This window comes from Lampetra fluviatilis, chromosome 60, assembly GCF_964198595.1.
Source record: "Lampetra fluviatilis chromosome 60, kcLamFluv1.1, whole genome shotgun sequence".
Taxonomy (NCBI): Eukaryota; Metazoa; Chordata; class Hyperoartia; order Petromyzontiformes; family Petromyzontidae; genus Lampetra; species Lampetra fluviatilis.
This window is the reverse complement of record NC_136334.1, coordinates 4595730-4614589: the sequence shown is the minus strand read 5'-3', so window position 1 is coordinate 4614589 and position 18860 is coordinate 4595730. Positions and strand designations below refer to the sequence as shown.

At 46.9% G+C, this 18860-nt stretch overlaps 1 protein-coding gene across 1 annotated transcript in view; it reads right to left on the bottom strand.

Annotated features, from left to right (window-relative positions):
• Positions 1-18860, bottom strand: part of LOC144950967 (transforming growth factor-beta-induced protein ig-h3-like) — an 86554-nt gene that overhangs the window by 42607 nt on the left and 25087 nt on the right. Inside the window, exons 4-6 of the mRNA XM_078881155.1 lie at positions 11401-11558; positions 9202-9336; positions 4041-4187 (exon numbers count right to left, since the gene is read on the bottom strand). Of these exons, the coding sequence (XP_078737281.1) occupies positions 4041-4187; positions 9202-9336; positions 11401-11558 (440 nt within the window). The remainder of the gene's footprint in view (positions 1-4040; positions 4188-9201; positions 9337-11400; positions 11559-18860) is intronic.

Genomic DNA, 18860 nt, shown 5'->3' with positions numbered 1-18860 from the left:
CGTCGTCGTAGTAACACCGCGGTTGCTAGGAGACGTCGATTACCTCGTCCGGCACGTCGTCGTAGGAACACCGCGGTTGCTAGGAGACGTCGATTATCTCGTCTGGCACGTCGTCGTAGGAACACCGCGGTTGCTAGGAGACGTCGATTATCTCGTCTGGCACGTCGTCATAGAAACACCGCGGTTGCTAGGAGACGTCGATTACATCATCTGGCACGTCGTCATAGAAACACCGCGGTTGCTAGGAGACGTCGATTACGTCCTCTGGCACGTCGTCGTAGGAACACCGCAGTTTCTAGGAGACGTCGATTATCTCGTCTGGCACGTCGTCGTAGGAACACCGCGGTTGCTAGGAGACGTCGATTATCTCGTCCGGGACGTCGTCGTAGTAACACCGCGGTTGCTAGGAGACGTCGATTACCTCGTCCGGGACGTCGTCATAGAAACACCGCGGTTGCTAGGAGACGTCGATTATCTCGTCTGGCACGTCGTCGTAGTAACACCGCGGTTGCTAGGAGACGTCGATTACCTCGTCCGGCACGTCGTCGTAGGAACACCGCGGTTGCTAGGAGACGTCGATTATCTCGTCTGGCACGTCGTCGTAGGAACACCGCGGTTGCTAGGAGACGTCGATTATCTCGTCTGGCACGTCGTCATAGAAACACCGCGGTTGCTAGGAGACGTCGATTACATCATCTGGCACGTCGTCATAGAAACACCGCAGTTGCTAGGAGACGTCGATTATCTCGTCTGGCACGTCGTCGTAGGAACACCGCGGTTGCTAGGAGACGTCGATTATCTCGTCCGGGACGTCGTCGTAGTAACACCGCGGTTGCTAGGAGACGTCGATTACCTCGTCCGGGACGTCGTCATAGAAACACCGCGGTTGCTAGGAGACGTCGATTATCTCGTCTGGCACGTCGTCGTAGTAACACCGCGGTTGCTAGGAGACGTCGATTACCTCGTCCGGCACGTCGTCGTAGGAACACCGCGGTTGCTAGGAGACGTCGATTACCAACATTACAGGCCGCCTCATTGAGCCGCCATTTTGTGATGGCCACGTGGCTTGTGAGCTATGCAACTCGGTGGGGTCTTTTACCTGGTAACATCTCCCAGTTGAAAGAGTTTGTTTGGATATTTTTAGGTTTTTTCGGTAAAGTCACGTAGGTAAAAAATTACAATTAATAAAAGTAGAATAAAAATAAAATAAAAATCACGACGTTTCGGAGGCAACACAAGCTTCCGTCTTCAGGTGGAACCATCACAGCACGATTGCTATATTTTAATTTTACTTTTATTAATTTTAATTTTTGAACTATGTGACTTTACCGAAAAAACCTAAGAATATGAATCCTTGCAGTCACAAAAGCTTCAAATCTAGAATTAAAACCCTCTACGCGGAGGAATTCCACCTATCTGTTAGAGTTTTTAACAGACAACGAGACAAGAAGTCACAGCTTCTCGAGACGCTGGCCTTCCTCAAGAGATGCCGAGATAACAAGGTCATACCCATCGCTTACAAATACTGTGTTCTTGGAATAATCTCTTACTTGATACAGCAATCGTGCTGTGACGGTTCCACCTGAAGACGGAAGCTTGTGTTGCCTCCGAAACGTCGTGATTTTTATTTTATTTTTATTTTACTTTTTATTAATTTTAATTTTTTACCTACGTGACTTTACCGGAAAAAACCTAAGAATATGAATCCTTGCAGTCACGAAAGCTTCACATCTAGAGTTTGTTTGGAGTTTGCTTGCATCTCTCTCTCTCTCCCTATGGTCACGCGAAATATTATCTGGGCTTCTCCGGTTTTCCCCTCCCCCATTTAGCGTTTTGATTATTCGCCTGCTATAAATGTCCATATGATAAGGGGCCGTTCGTAAATGACGTCACACAAAAAGTCAGACCCCCCCCCTCAAATATGACGTCACAAAGCTTTACCCCCCCCCCCAAAACCATATTTCCATTTTGAAAATAAAACATACTTCAAATCGCTTTAAACTATTGTCATTGAAGTGCGTATTTAATGTGGCGCTGCACTCTGATGTTGTTCGAGTGTTGTTATAACAATTCTATATTTATTTAAAGTTGCGCATTTTTACGTGACGTCACATTTCTCAAAGCCCCCCCCCCCCCTTCGTCACACATCGTCACAAATGTCTGAACCCCCCCCCTCCCCTAGGTGCGTGACGTCATTTATGGACGACCCCTAAGGCACTGCGAGAGCTGTCATTTATTGCCAGGTTACTTCTGAAAAATAGAGCTGCATAGCTCAGTGGGCCTCGCTGGTAAAATAGAAACAAGTTTCAAATAGTAAATTTGGTCTCTTTCATTTTTCTCCGGGTTTTCCCTGTGTTTCTTCGTGAGTTCATGGGTCTCTGTGTGAGTCTATGGGTCTCTGTGTGAGTCTATGGGTCTCTGTGTGAGTCTATGGGTCTCTGTTTGAGTCTATGGGTCTCTGTGCGAGTCCATGGGTCTCTGTGCGAGTCTCTGTGTCTCTGTGCGAGTCTGTGGGTCTCTGTGTGAGTCTATGGGTCTCTGTGCGAGTCCATGGGTCTCTGTGCGAGTCTATGGGTCTCTGTGTGAGTCTATGGGTCTCTGTGTGAGTCTATGGGTCTCTATTTGAGTCTATGGGTCTCTGTGTGAGTCTATGGGTCTCTGTTTGAGTCTATGGGTCTCTGTGCGAGTCCATGGGCCTCTGTGCGAGTCTCTGTGTCTCTGTGCGAGTCTGTGGGTCTCTGTGTGAGTCTATGGGTCTCTGTGCGAGTCCATGGGTCTCTGTGCGAGTCTATGGGTCTCTGTGTGAGTCTATGGGTCTCTGTATGAGTCTATGGGTCTCTATTTGAGTCTATGGGTCTCTGTGCGAGTCTGTGGGTCTCTGTGCGAGTCAATGGGTCTCTATGTGAGTCTATGGGTCTCTGTGCGAGTCTATGTGTCTCTGTGTGAGTCGATGGGTCTCTGTGTGGGTCTATGGGTCTCTGTGTGAGTCTATGGGTCTCTGTGTGAGTCTATGGGTCTCTGTGTGAGTCTGTGGATCTTTGTGTGAGTCTATGTGTCTCTGTGCGAGTCTGTAGGTCTTTGTGTGGGTCGGTCCATCTCTGTGTGAGTCTATTGGTCTTTGTGTGAGTCGATGAGTCTCTATGTGAGTCTATGGGTCTCTGTGTGAGTCTATGGGTCTCTGTGTCATGCATACGCACGCGCTCACACGAGAGAGGCAGCCCGCTGAGTGCGGGGGCAACAGGAGTGGAGGGGGGCAATCTAACCCGGGAACAAAACCAACATATCCCTTTTTTATGAACTCCACCCCATCTTCTTGGTTCTTTCGGTAAAGTCACGTAGAAGGTAAATAATAAAATAATGACAAAAAAACATAATAAAAGAATATTTTTTATTATTTTATTATTTCCCTTCTACGTGACTTTACCGAAAGAACCAAGAAGATGAATCCCTGCAGTCACGAAAGCTTTAAATCGAAATTTTATAATGTTTTATTTTTATTATTTTATTATTTTCCTTCTACGTGACTTTACCGAAAGAACCAAGACGATGAATCCCTGCAGTCACGAAAGCTTTAAATCGAAATTTTATAATGTTTTATTTTTATTATTTTATTATTTTCCTTCTACGTGACTTTACCGAAAGAACCAAGACGATGAATCCCTGCAGTCACGAAAGCTTTAAATCGAAATTTTATAATGTTTTATTTTTATTATTTTATTATTTCCCTTCTACTTGACTTTACCGAAAGAACCAAGAAGATGAATCCCTGCAGTCACGAAAGCTTTGAATCGAAATTTTATAATGTTTTATTTTTATTATTTTATTATTTCCCTTCTACTTGACTTTACCGAAAGAACCAAGAAGATGAATCCCTGCAGTCACGAAAGCTTTACATCGAAACTCCACCCCAACCCAACCCACTATTAACCAGGGCGGCCGCTTTGATTCGAACCGCGAGCCCCCTTCGACGGGCCGTCGAGCTCGCTCCACGTGCCGCGTCACCGCCCCCCCCCTGCCCTCCCCCTGCCCCCCCCCCTCACCGTTAGGGTCTTCAGGCGGCTGTCGCTCTCCAGGATGGCGCGGATGCTGGCGCTAGCCGGAGGGATGATGGCCTCGACAATGTGCACCACTCCGTTGGACGCGAGCAGGTTGGGTTTCAGGATCCGCACGCAGTTCACCGTGATGATCTGTCGGTGGTTGGGGGGGCGGGGGGTCGGAGGGCACAACGGAGGGCGGCGGTGGCTTGAAGCTCGTCAAAGAATTCTAGATTTGAAGCTTTCGTGACTGCAAGGATTCATATTCTTAGGTTTTTTCGGTAAAGTCACAGAGGCTCCGCGGTTCGAAGCAAAGCGGCCGCCCTGGTTAATAGGGCTCGGGTTGGGTGGGGTGGGGTGGGGGGAATTCGTATCGAAGCTAGGCTTTTTTCATAATCAACGTTTTTGGGTTTAGATCGCGTTATTATTTATAAATGTGTCGTAACCCTCCACCACCCGACACGGCCAATCAGTAAAAAAGTGTCACGTTGACAAAAGACAAATAGTTCACTGCTTTAGCCCACCGGTGTGTTGAAGCGTGAAACCACAAAATTTAAAATTTATGAGTAGTACGACGTTTCGCTGGTAATTGCATCCAGCATCATCGGGCAATTCGCCAGAATGGTGAGGCTCTGCTCTTGCTCCAGGTCTCATATAGAGCAGCAGCAGGGTGACGTCATCATTATCTCATTAACTCATCAGGTGCAACGATTTGAGGGTGGGGGGGGGTTATTGTAATTATATACTACATTAGTAATCGGGCAGTTGTTACGATGCGAGTTGTAGATTAGTAATCAGTTTTTGGTTCTTTCGCTAAAAACACGTAGAATGGAAACAATAAAAATGATAAAATAAAACATGATAGAGAATTATTTTATTATGTTTTATTTTATTATTTTTATTGTTTCCATTCTACGTGACTTTACCGAAAGAACCAAGAAGATGAAACCCTGCAGTCACGTCAACAAAAAAAAAACGCGACGCGTTCGTTACCGCTTCAGCACCCCGGTCGCGTGCTCGAGAGTGAACGCACGACATTTACAATTCGCTGGTGATTACAACCGGCTTCGTCAGGCGATTAGTCAGAATTAGGGTGGAGGGGTGAGAGGCCCACGTGGGGTGGAAAGGCATTTTGTTGTTGTTATTGTTGTTGTTGACCTGGTGCTCACACAAACGCTGTCACCAGAGGTCGCAACCAGGTACCCGATACCCGTACCCTACCCGATACCCGTTTGCGACCCTGGTGCGGCCGGGTACGGGTACGGGTAGGCCGTGAGTCGCTGGTGAGTCACCGTTTGTCACTCATTTCCCAACGTCTTGTCTCTTCTCACAATTCAAGTTCCTAGAATCAACCCACCCGCGCCTGCAACATGGCTTCATCCCAGAGCACGCAATCAGGTACCCGATACCCGTACCCTACCCGTACCCGGCCGGGTACGGGTACGGGTACCCGTTTGCGACCCTGGTGCGGCCGGGTACGGGTACGGGCAGGGGCGGTTTCTTCATTAGGGCGATTGGGCGACGCACCACCAATCTCAGCCGTTACTGTGCCTCTGGATATAGTCCAATCAGCGTCATTTCACGTTCTGTGGAGTACCGCTTCTTTTTGGTCGATTTCACTTTGGCTGAGAATCGCCCCGAGTGTTTCCATAGACTTACATTCAAAGATGTTTTTTTTCGAAAGGCGGGCGCTGCAATGCATTCTCTATGGCTTCCGAGAGGGCTCGCACTAACGTGCTTACGTCATCATACGTGCTTACGTCATCATACGTAAGCACGTTTCAGTCAACAATATTATTTGTCGCCACCTAGTGGAATCTTTAATAAAAGAAACTAAGTGGATTGTAATAATAGTGAGATAGAAACAAACAAGATGTATTGTAAGAGTCACTTTATTTTTCATTAATATTAAAGAAGTGAAGTTGCCTTTACATGCTTAAGCTGTTAATTTATCCTTTGCATGGGTGGACCTTATCCTTATCAATCATCCAGACATTTGCCCCCCCTGAGAGATTTTGCAGGAGCCGCCACTGGGTACGGGTAAGGAATCAAAACCCGTTTGCGACCTCTGGCTGTCACCAGCCATACTCAGCTTGAAGGGGCAGATTGTCTGCCTGGCGTTAAGCCGGCTAAACGCGAGAGGCTGAGCTTTTTCCCACGCCTGATGAGGCTGGCTGTAATCCCCAGCGAAGTGTGCACAGTTGTGATGTAACGTCTCTTGCTTGTCAACTTCACTTCTGTAGTGCCGACAGCCCAAACCGAGTGGCGTGTTTTCCCACGTGACAATTGGATTCGGTTGACTCTGTCGGGTGGTGGAGAGTTAAAATAATACGGAAATGTCTTCTTGTTTCTTTCGGTAAAGTCACGTAGAAGGGAAATAATAAAATAATAAAAATTCAACATTTTATTATGTTTTCTTTTTATTATTTCAATAAAACATTTTATTATGTTTCATTTTTATTATTTTATTATTTCCCTTCTACGTGACTTTACCGAAAAAACCAAGAAGATGAATCCCTGCAGTCACGAAAGCTTTAAATCGAAATTTAATATAGAAATAATAACGTTGACATATCTACATCACGATCCAGCCCAAATTATACCAATTATGGATTCTGATTAAAGTATTTTATATATTTTTTTAAAATGAGCTGACCTCGTAAAGGCCCCACTGAGCTAGTGTATGGCTCTTTTTCAGAAGCAACCTTGCCACCACAAATGATATAGCTCAACGAAGTTGCTTATCATCATGTGGACATTGATAGCAGGAGCCATATACACATGAGAGTCTAACAGGGGCGGTTTCTTCATTAGGGCGATTGGGCGACGCACCACCAATGTCATTCAACCACAGAGTCACGCTAGCCGTCACTGTGCCTCTGGATATAGTCCAATGAGCGTCATGCTACGTTCTGTGGCGTACCGCCTCTTTTTGGGCGATTTCACCCCGGCTGAGAATCGCCCCGAGTGGCCCCATAGACTTACATTCAAAGATGTTTTTTTTCGAACGGCGGGCGCTGCAATGCATTCTCTATGGCTTCCGGGAGGGCTCGCACTAACGTGCTTACGTCATTATACGTAAGCACGTTTCAGTCAACAATATTATTTGTCGCCACCTAGTGGAATCTTTAATAAAAGATACTAAGTGGATTGTAATAATAGTGAGTATAGAAACAAACAAGATGTATTGTAAGAGTCACTTTATTTTTCATTAATATTAAAGAAGTGAAGTTGCCTTTACATGCTTAAGCTGTTAATTTATCCTTTGCATGGGTGGACCTTATCCTTAAAAATCATCCAGACATTTGCCCCCCCTGAGAGATTTTGTAGGAGCCGCCACTGGAGTCTAATGTACTCTAAACGCACGTTTATTTGACCTGTTGGCTACATACGGTGCGAAATAAATTCATCAAACATACATATGATTCTAAATGTATGTGTAAAGTAGTAACTCGGCGTGAGACGACTTCACGGGTAGCACACTCTTTATTTCACCAACTTCGGTTCACAGGCGACTAACACCCACTGTAGTATCTCGGGTGACTAACACCCACTTGGTTACTCGGGTGACTAACACCCACTTGGTTACCCGGGTGACTAACACCCACTTAGCTACTCGGGTGACTAACACCCACTTGGTTACTCGGGTGACTAACACCCACTTAGCTACTCGGGTGACTAACACCCACTTGGTTACTCGGGTGACTAACACCCACTTAGCTACTCGGGTGACTAACACCCACTTGGTTACTCGGGTGACTAACACCCACTTAGCTACTCGGGTGACTAACGCCCACCTAGCTACTCGGGTGACTAACACCCACTGAGCTACTCGGGTGACCAACACCCACTTAGCTACTCTGGCGACTAACGCCCACTGAGCTACTCTGGCGACTAACGCCCACTGAGCTACTCGGGTGACAAACACCCACTTAGCTACTCTGGCGACTAACGCCCACTGAGCTACTCTGGACACACCCTGCCGGGGTGTCCGTCTCGACTGTGGGTCCCCCAGTCCCGACCCACGTGGGCGTCGAACCACGGGTCCCACAGTCTCGCCTCCGAGCCACACAGGGCCCCGGTCCCTACAAGGACAGCGGGACTAGGGGTCTCGGGGCACTATGTCTTCAACTCCGTCTTCGATCTTCAACTGGTTAACAACCCCGAGTGCTCTCGCGCGTCCCCCTTTATACCCCACCTGCGGACGTCGCTGAGAGCACCCATCCTATTTGACCAATCACTGGGCGCTGGCTACGATCCTGTTTTCCCACATCTCAGCGTGCCTCACCACCCACGCCGCGCCGCCCCGTCATCCGTCACTCCCGGCGCGCGCGTCCATACCACGCCCACAACGCGTGCCCAACCCCGCACCCCGTGCCGCCCCGTGATCCATCACTGTCACAGTCGGCGCGCGTCAACACCACCACTACATATGTATGTATGTTGAACTTCTTTTGCACCAGACGTGGAAAACCGTGCTAATCGGAGATGGACGGTAATAACTGGAGGACCTGGAGATAAAATCCACGCGCCCACGTTGAGAGAGAGACACGCAAACTCCAAATATACAGCAGCAGGCATCGTCAGGGTCGGGATCGAACCCACGACCTCCTGCATACCAGGCGAGGTAGTCAACATCTCACCACGTTGAGAGAGAGACACGCAAACTCCAAATATACAGCAGCAGGCATCGTCAGGGTCGGGATCGAACCCACGACCTCCTGCATACCAGGCGAGGTAGTCAACATCTCACCACGTTGAGAGAGAGACACGCAAGCTCGAAATATACAGCAGCAGGCATCGTCAGGGTCGGGATCGACCCCACGACCTCCTGTATACCAGGCGAGGGAGATCACATCTCCTAGCCACCCAGGATAACTCGCCCGTGGACAGCGGAGAGAGTGTAGAGTGGCGAGTGGTGAGTGGTGAGCGGGGAGGGGGGTGAGCAGTGAGCGGAGAGTGGTGAGTGGCGAGTAGTGAGTGGGTAGTGGTGAGTGGTGAGCGGGGAGGGGGGTGAGCGGTGAGCGGAGAGTGGTGAGTGGCGAGTGGTGATTCCGAAGCTGTGAGCGGTGAGTGGGGAGGGGGGTGAGCGGTGAGCGGAGAGCTGAGAGCTGGGAGCTGTGAGCGTTGAGCGTTGAGTGGTGAGCGGGGCGCACGGTCCCCTCACCCCGTTGGAGTAGTGGTGGACGTGCAGCTCGTCCTCTTTGAGCGTCGGTAGCGCCATGCCGTGTTTGAGGTCCCTCCCGAGGAGACGACGGTCGACCAGCGAGTACGACATGGAGTCTCGGATCTCCGACTCGCTCTGCACAATCGGAATATTTGCGCGTGTTGATGGCGGAGGAATTCCGAAGAGCCGTTAAAGCTCTTGTTTTGGTCACAGATGTCTCAGGAAGGGGGGCACGGGGGGGGGGTCAGAACGTTACAACAAGCGATGCAATAGCGTCGCAAAGTGTAGGGAAGGTAAACGAATGACTTCAAAAAAGTATCGATTTAAAGCTTTCGTGACTGCAGGGATTCATCTTCTTGGTTCTTTAGGTAAAGTCACGTAGAAGGGAAGTAATACAATAATAAAACGTCGTGAGAATTATTTTATTATGTTTTATTTTTATTATTTATTACTTCCCTTCTACGTGACTTTACCGAAAGAACCAAGAAGAAGTTCAAAAAAGTATACGAATAAAACGAAACCATTGTTTATCTTACCAGGTAATGTCAATTCGATTTAAAGCTTTCGTGACTGCAGTGATGAATCTTTTTGGTTCTTTCGGTAAAGTCACGTAGAAGGGAAATAATAAAATAAAATTTAATTATAAAATAATATTTTATTATGCGTAGAAGGGAAATAATAAAATAAAATTTTCTTATAAAATAATAAAATAATATTTTATTATGTTTAATTTTTATTATTTCCCTTCTACGTGACTTTACCGAAAGAACCAAGAAGAGGTCATGTAAATGTTTTCTCTAACCCGGTCTGCAGCAAACAAAGACAAATATCCCCCGTGTAGCCTTTAACAGACTGTTGGGGCAAGTGCTGTTAACGAGTAGCAACCTACGAAGGCCGAAACATCACACGAGGGGGTGGGTGGCCAGCACCACGCCCGGCCGCCTTTGTCTCTAAAGTGGCGATGTTCACTACACACCGCACCAGGTACTCATTTGACCTACATATACCTCTGCCTGTTTTAATTTTAACAGGTAAGGCCCCACTGAGCCATGTAGCGCTTTTAAAATCCTTTATATTAAGTTCACTTGCTTGCTTGCTTAGGACCGTGCAAATCTTTCGGTCGTTTTTAAACCCACTTCCCGTGATCCAATCGAGCTGACATTTTGCAAACAGACTCGTTGTGCGTGACAATTAATGTTCGTGAATTTTTTTTTTCCAAAATTTTACACTTTTAGGGCAAAATTATTATATTTAATTACCAATTGCTTAATGCTGCCATGCAATCATCTGACCCATAGGTGGCAGCCATCTCAAGCCAGAGGACGAGAGGACTCTAGCCGCCACGCATATAAAATATTTTTAGTGAAAAACTTTGTTTTTACGGGATATACTTGTTTAGAAGTGACCTTGCCACAAGTGAAATACCAACGAAGTGGCTTATCATGCAGAAATATATAGCAGCCAAATACTCCAATCGCGTGATGTTGATTCTAAATGTGGAGGGGAAAATTCAAATAAAATTTAAACCGAACATTTTTTTTAATTTTACTAGGTAAGGCCCACTAAGCTATGTAGCGATTTTTCAAAAGCCACCTGGCCACCAAACTTTCGCTCAACAAAGTGGCTCATCACGTGCTAATTTATACCAGGAGCCATTTTCAATGAGAAAACGGGCGAATTAGTTATTTTTCTTTCTCATGAAGTCAGAAAAAAAGAACATATTCACCAAAATTAACAGTTTGTGGGGAATAATAGCCATTTTCTGTACTTTTGAGGCATTAGGAATTAACACTTACTGCCCATGAACAAAAAAAAATGTTGCTACACAGTGTTATCCTAGTAGCAAAAGTAGCTACAAATGCTACGGGCCCCGCACTTTCAAGGGCCCCGCGCTAACTGCTTTCAATCTATCAATTCCGGTTTTAGTGATTCTGCACTAGCTCTATTACTATAGTACTATACCGCCTTCAACTTTTACGAATGGCTGGGTGTTTAGGGTTAGCGATTTGTCGCGTAATTATCTGGCCGTATTGCAAACGAAAAAGTACAATTACTTTACTATGCGAGTAAAAAAATGCGTGTGTTTTTATATAACCGTGCTTGGTTTCTTTCATTATTTAGTGCCCCTTTATTATAACATATGCTACAGGCCCCGCAAAAGGGCAGCTAACATTCTTTCCGCGCCAAGCTCCCCCTCACCATCTCCACCCCCTTCCAGGCGTTGTCGTCGGGCGCGAAGGCGGTGAAGGCGGCGCGTCCGGCCAGCACGCTGCCCAGGTCGGCCTGTTCCATGTGGCCCATGGTGATGGTCGCCCCGGCGGCCTCCAGCGTCTCCGCCATGGTGCCCAGCGGCAGAACTGCGGTGGTGGAGGGACACGGCGGTGGCAGGCAACGGTGCGCCTTTTGGCGTCATCTGGTCCAACACCATGTGAGACTAGGCTCTAAGAAAAGCCGCCTGGACCAATCAATTTCAAAGACAGTGCATACATTATCAGAGTTATGTTTTTTGTTTGCATTGCGACTGCAGGTATTGTGGTCTATGCAAACATGACTCCTTGTAAAAAGGTGTCAGTTTTGTTGCCAGATAGAAGGGTAAAAAAAAATTATCATATTTTTTACTGGCAAATGAGGTACCAATGGTGTAAATGCTTACTCCGAGCTCTCATACTCTGATGGTGCATTGTCTTTGAGTTGTGCGCCTTTTGGCGTCATCTGGTCCAACACCATGTGAGACTAGGCTCTAAGGAAAGCTGTCTCGGGTGTGGACCAATCAACTTCAAGGACAGTGCATACATTATCAGAGTTATGTTTTTTGTTTGCATTACGACTGCAGGTATTGTGGCCTATGCAAACATGACTCCTCGTAAAAAGGTGTCAGTTTTGTTGCCAGATAGAAGGGTAAAAAAACAATTATCAAGGTGGGGTGGGTTGGGGTGGCATCCTCGGCGCAACTCGTTCGATCCGTTATTTTGTGCGTGCGTGGGTGTGCTCGCTAATAGCACTTGCCCCGACAGTCTGTTAAGGCTATACGGGGGATCTTTGTCTATGTGTATGGGGAGAGCGGTGGTGCGGTGGTTAGTGCGCTGCGCGACCCGGCCACCTGAGTTCGATTCTGGCTCACGGCACAACACCCATGACGATTATCTGGGCCTCCCCGAGGTCGACTCAGCCTCAAATGAGTATCTGGTGCAGCGTGCAAACATCGCCACTGGGGGAGACAAAGGCGGTCGGGCGTGGTGCTGGCCACCCGCCTGCTCGCGTGCCGTGCCGGCCTTCATAGGGGTGCTACTCGCTAACAGCACTCGCCCCAACAGTATGTTATGGGAAGCTTTGTCTTTCGTGCGTGTTGAACCGTTGCTTGTCGGAGCTCCGACGGCTGTGATCGTGGAGGAGTCGGCGTTAGAAATGACACGATCCACAAATAACGAGGCCCCAACCCCCCCCCCCCCCTTTCTAGAAGGTTCGCTCCCCCCCCCCCCAATTCTCTCAGCCAATGGGTGTCCTTCTTCTTGAACGGCCAAACCCTCGATTCTCCTGCCTTTTACGTTTGAATTTTTGGACCTATCAAATTTCAATTCCACTGGCCGTTGGCCAATCTTATTTGAGGCATTTATGCACCAATCAGAGGCTTCCTTCGACACACTTGCCGACTGCCCGTTTACACGGTGCCATCTCAGGTGAGAGTGGTTCTAGATTTGAAGCTTTCGTGACTGCAAGGATTCATACTGTTGGATATATGCCCCCCTTTTTAATTTTAAAAATTATTTTTTTTTTAAGAATTATTCTGCCAACATAGATAATATCGTTTTTTAATATACACGGGGCAACGTGAGAACGGACACGCCCTCACACTCCCACAGAGGCCCCCACACACTAACACAGATGTGCGCACACCTCATTTCAAAGGAAAGAGGGCATGAAAGAAGGGTAATCAAGATCATAAAAAAACTCCCCGAATTTCACACAAGAGGAACAAGGGAGGGGGGAATGGTAGCCGGGGGGGTTCTGGAAGAAACATCCGTTCGTAAAGGGAAAAAAAAACCCTTTTATAAGTACAAAACCAGGCCACGAAATATATAATTATATTCTTAACAAAGGAACAACATTAACAAAAAAACACAAACGGGTTTTGAACCATGTTAGACAAACTAGTACAACTTAGCCATGAAGTAAGCAAACAGTATCCATCCTCACTACAATTGAAAATCAGACTACAGTCTGCACCAGAATCGCGACCCATCATTGTTAATTAAATACTGACATTATTTACCTTTATAGAATTTCTACACGGCCGGGCCGAAGCATCGAAGAACAATTATGGCATATATTTCGCTCCAAAACAAAATTCTTAGCCGGGATAGCAGATTAAATAATCACAAGAAGTCAAATAATAAGTACGGAATTAAAGTGAATATCCTAGGAGCTAACGGTGAATAAGGCTCTCAAAATTAACCAAACACAACAACCCCCTGAAAACAACAGCAGCAACACGACCGTCTTTGTCTTTCCGAGAGGATCTCCACACGCAGGCACCAAGCCGGGAAATGACACCAATAAAACTCCCGGGCAATGGCTCAAAGGAAATTAACACGCTCTCAGAAATAAATAAATAAGCGCATGCGCCGGGCGCTTCCACCGTGGAAACAACCGTCTTTGTCTTCCCACAACACGGACAGCAAAAATTGCACACGCAAGGAATAACATCTCCATGAGAGATCGGGTCACGATGAAACATCGGGAACACGGTTTCGGCTTAACTGGGGCATAATGGAATAAGTCGCATTTCAACTTCCAAACCAAAACAACTTAAGCTGTGTGAGACAAAAGATATGATCCCCGAGCGAGGGCGGAAATAATTAAGCTCGCTTAACGCGTAGGTTGTCGCGACAAATATTATTCAGTAACAAAAACATGGATTCGAATATCTCTTTTATATATATATAACTCGACGCGAATCATCGGTCTGGCTAATGTATAACTTCGTTGGCGCCGTCACGAGCCCCCCCCCCTTTCAGAACGACAACAACTGTGTCTTCAAAGCGAAACACACGGACGGACACACACACGGATGCAGATGGTCACACACAGGAAGGTTTTATGACAGACTTTGAACAACTCGGGAAACGGAGGGCATTTTCTCAACATAAGCCGGGGAAAAATCCATTCAACTCACTTCGTCAGGGGCCTGGCCCCCCCACCACACATCGCCAGGGCTTCGACTCCACCACAGATCGTCAAGAAGCCTTCGTCATCCAGCATGACGAGAATCGCGAGGTAGCGACGTGCTGCTACAAGCCGAGGTCTGCACCACCTAAGAAGAATTACTACACCGAGCCGCCGAGCTGCGAGTGAAACGGACGGAGATTCCAGCTATCACTCTCGAGCCAACAACTTCAACCCAACGTCAATATCAGCAACGAGCGAAAGCATCGTTCATTGCCAGAGCGACAACCAACGAGAACCGACTCGTCATCCAGCAGTGGAGAGAAAGAGCGCGCCACCGCGCCGTCAGCTACAAGAGCGCGCCACCGCGCCGTCAGCTACGAGAGCGCGCCACCGCGCCGTCAGCTACGAGAGCGCGCCACCGCGCCGTCAGCTACGAGAGCGCGCCACCGCGCCGTCAGCTACGAGAGCGCGCCACCGCGCCGTCAGCTACGAGAGCGCGCCACCGCGCCGTCAGCTACGAGAGCGCGCCACCGCGCCGTCAGCTACGAGAGCGCGCCACCGCGCCGTCAGCTACGAGAGCGCGCCACCGCGCCGTCAGCTACCGAGAGCGCGCCACCGCGCCGTCAGCTACGAGAGCGCGCCACCGCGCCGTCAGCTACGAGAGCGCGCCACCGCGCCGTCAGCTACGAGAGCGCGCCACCGCGCCGTCAGCTACGAGAGCGCGCCACCGCGCCGTCAGCTACCGAGAGCGCGCCACCGCGCCGTCAGCTACCGAGGGCCGCCAAGCGCCGCCAAGCGCCGCCGCTCACCTCATCGCGGAGAAAGTGTCAGCTGCCGCTCGCACAGACGGCAGAGAGGTTGTATCACTCCCCACATACAGACTCGAGGAAACACAGAGAAAATCTTGTCAAACCAGTTTCCTTTGTCATAGAGCTTCGCCGAAGAATTAATTAAAACAGAGCCAGATTAGCTCTCCCGCAACACGCCCTCACCCACCATTGACTCCAACATTCCGTTAAAAGAATATTATACTTACCGATGAATCTATTGACATATACTTTCGCCTCGGGGAGAGAATAAGTGCTTTTATTAACGCAAAACGAAATGTGTCATGCTTGTTTTCAAACTCGGCCAGTCGCCGATGGTGATCGATACAAAAACAAACTAATGAGATGCCTGGTGGAGAGGTAGAGGTTACGATTGCATAATAATTTTTGGTCATTCAGTTCGTTAAATGCACAATATCGAAAATGCATAAGAGTTTTGAGTTATTCAATTTAGTAAATGCATAAGTGTTCATTCATTCATTTTAGTCAATGCTTAATCTCGTAATTGCATAAGAATTTTAGTTATCCATATTAGTCGAATGCACAATATCGAAAATGCATAAGAGTTTGGAGTTATTCAATTTAGTAAATGCATAAGTGTTTATTCATTCATTTTAGTCAATGCTTAATATCGTAATTGCATAAGAATTTTAGTTATTCATATTAATCGAATGCATGATATCGCAAATGTATAGGGGTTTGGTTATTCATGAATTATTGACGCATGTTCGACCTGCATGATAGAATGTCACATGCTTGTTAGAATAAAATTGCTTGACACCAACTGTTCGAGTGCTTCTTTCCAAGTCCATGCAAAACCATCTTATTTTTGATAACTGTATCCTGTGATGAGATATGAAAATGGAGACCTAAATATCATAACACACGCTAGGATAATCGGTAAACGTTTAATCATTGATCATCGTGTTATCCTGATTGACATAACTCTGGATAAACGAAGCTGAGCCTAATTACCACAACTGCTCACATTAACATCATCGCAAGCATCCGCATAACTTACTACGATTATCTCAGCGATTATCATAATTTATGCATATGATTACTCACACTATCATAATATATGCATATAATTACATGCATTATCATAATTTATGCATGTTAATACACACATTAACATAATTAATGCGATTTGCGCATTTTTCGGAAAATTATTAATTTTTATTATTTTCATCAAAATTTCATAACTCCGACACATACAACATAATGGGGTGGCGTCGTCCGGGATCTCTCACAGACAGTGTTTTGCATGGATGATGGAATGAATCACTTCGTGTTAACCAGAATATCGTGACCAAACATTGCATTGTGATTGTAAACGGGCGTAAAACCAAAAAAAAAACGCCCTCTAAGGTTAAAACCCAGAATAGCAGGTTGAAACAGAGACAGTGGAATTAAGATAATATCGTATCAAACCGATTGCACCCTGTGATAAATGGTGTTAGAGGTACGCACTCTGAATCGGAAAATAACAATAGCTCGAGTCAAACTGACTACACTCTGTGAGATAATTGTTTTATATGCACTCTAAAAGGAATTGTCAAAGGAACTCTTGCCATACCTAAGATGCTAGGATTAGGAATAATTTTTGAATGGGTTACGGGGTACGGGGAACTCGTATTAAAACGTACCGACCAATCTGTTACAAAGCAGTACAGTCAGAGAGACATATGGGAAGGGAGCTGTATCGATAACACGAACACACCTCGGGGGAAACTAATTGACTGGATAAAATGTAAGGAAGGCGAACACGATGCAAAAGCTGCAGAGAAGGCAGGACAGGACTCATGCCTTTTCACACAGGCATACAGACAGGGATGGTGGAATGAAGGAAAATTCGGAATGGAAACAGGAGAGAAATCGTCTCTAATAAACGAGGAAAAATGTCCTCACACCATCGTAAGGGAGGAGAAATCAGGGCTCGCGACATCAGCGAAACTCACAGACGTGGATCCACAGAATAAATATGGAAGTAACATTAAATCACACTCTTGGGTACGTGGACAGAGTCCAGGGACTAATCGCAAAAAAATCATGGATATCGAACAAAAAATCCTTGACAAACAGAAACCTTCACAATTCGAGAGAAGGGATGGAGAGATACATATGCAAACAAAAACATGTGAGATTGACAACTTCACAGATAGAGGGAAGCAAAATGTTAAAGTAAAGTCGACTGGACATGTTCCACTAAGGGCAGAGGCAAAAACTGAAGGGAAATGGCAACACGAGCGACACGGCACTGGGCGCGCACACAGAAAATGCACACCGCTTAATCACGCCCCACACAGTACAGATCAAAGTGACAGATTGCCTGATGATAACTTGTTTGATGATGACGCTGTCGGCAATCGACTTTCGGAATACCTATTCACCAGTAAAACCCTTAAATTGATGGACAAGGCTCTAATCAGAATTCCCGATTTTGACCCCCACAATAAGACTATGGATATCCACACACATATCGCAACAATAGAAGAGGAGGCAATGATTAGAGGGCTGATGAGACGGGATGAAAAAGCGAGTTTGTTGAAACGAAGCTTACATAAAGATTCTATTCCATGGGTAAAGTCACTACCACACAAGGTTAGAAATGATTTTAAACAACTGAGCCTGGCAGTGATTCGGAAGTTTGGAGAATATTCGACACTCACTGAAGGGTTTTATGCTGTAAAATCGATGACCCAGGGCATGGACCAAGATCCACGTGACTACCTCGTACAATTTAAAAGAGCGTATTACGCAGGCGATGTGAATCAATACCACGAAGGAGATAAAATGTTCAAAATTATGTTTTTTGAATCCTTGAGCCCAGAGATTACAGAAAGGGTGAGAATGGTTTTGAATCCAGAAACCGCATCCTTACGCCGCATAGAGAGCAAGGCGTACATGGCATGGTTGTACAGAGCTAAGAATCAGAATTCGGATCCAGAACACAGGGAGAGGGATAAGGAACCCAGCCTCTCAGAGAGGAATAAAAATCACCGAACAGTCCCACAATGCCTAGAAGAGCAAACACACACGCACCTGTGGCAAAATAACCCAGAGAGAGGTTGGCACGAGAATGAGAGCGGCACAAAGCCGAACATTGAGAGGAATCGCAGGAGGGGGAGGTTCAGAACAGAACCATACCAACACCCCATGCCACGACACACACGAGGCTCAAATTATGCACAGAGATGGCGAGATAACCACCTAGCGGGAAGGTGTTACACAGACCGCGGAAGTATGGATGCGAACATTCAGGAGAATCGCAAGAGGGGAGGTCAAACACAATCGATCCAATTCCGACCAATTCCTCCACCGGCTATACCAGGAGGGAATAGAGGAATAACACAGAATGCGGTACAAATACATGATGAACCACCCGCCGAGGTTTTGTTAAACCCCGAGCTCAATGGGAAATACAAGCAGGCTGCAGGTGACAGGGCGGGCAAAAACACGGGCGGTGCTCTTGTGAAAGGCGCGCGGATCGGGTGCGGGGTTGCATTGAGGCGTGATCGGACAGTAGATAACAGACAGCAGAGACAAAGAGAGCACACAGAGACACGCCCTGAGGAGCGCAGGCGTGAGCCTTTGAATGAAAAATATCCAAGGGAAACCAAAATGTACGTGGATCGGAGTGCTAAAATGGAGACAAATGTTCAT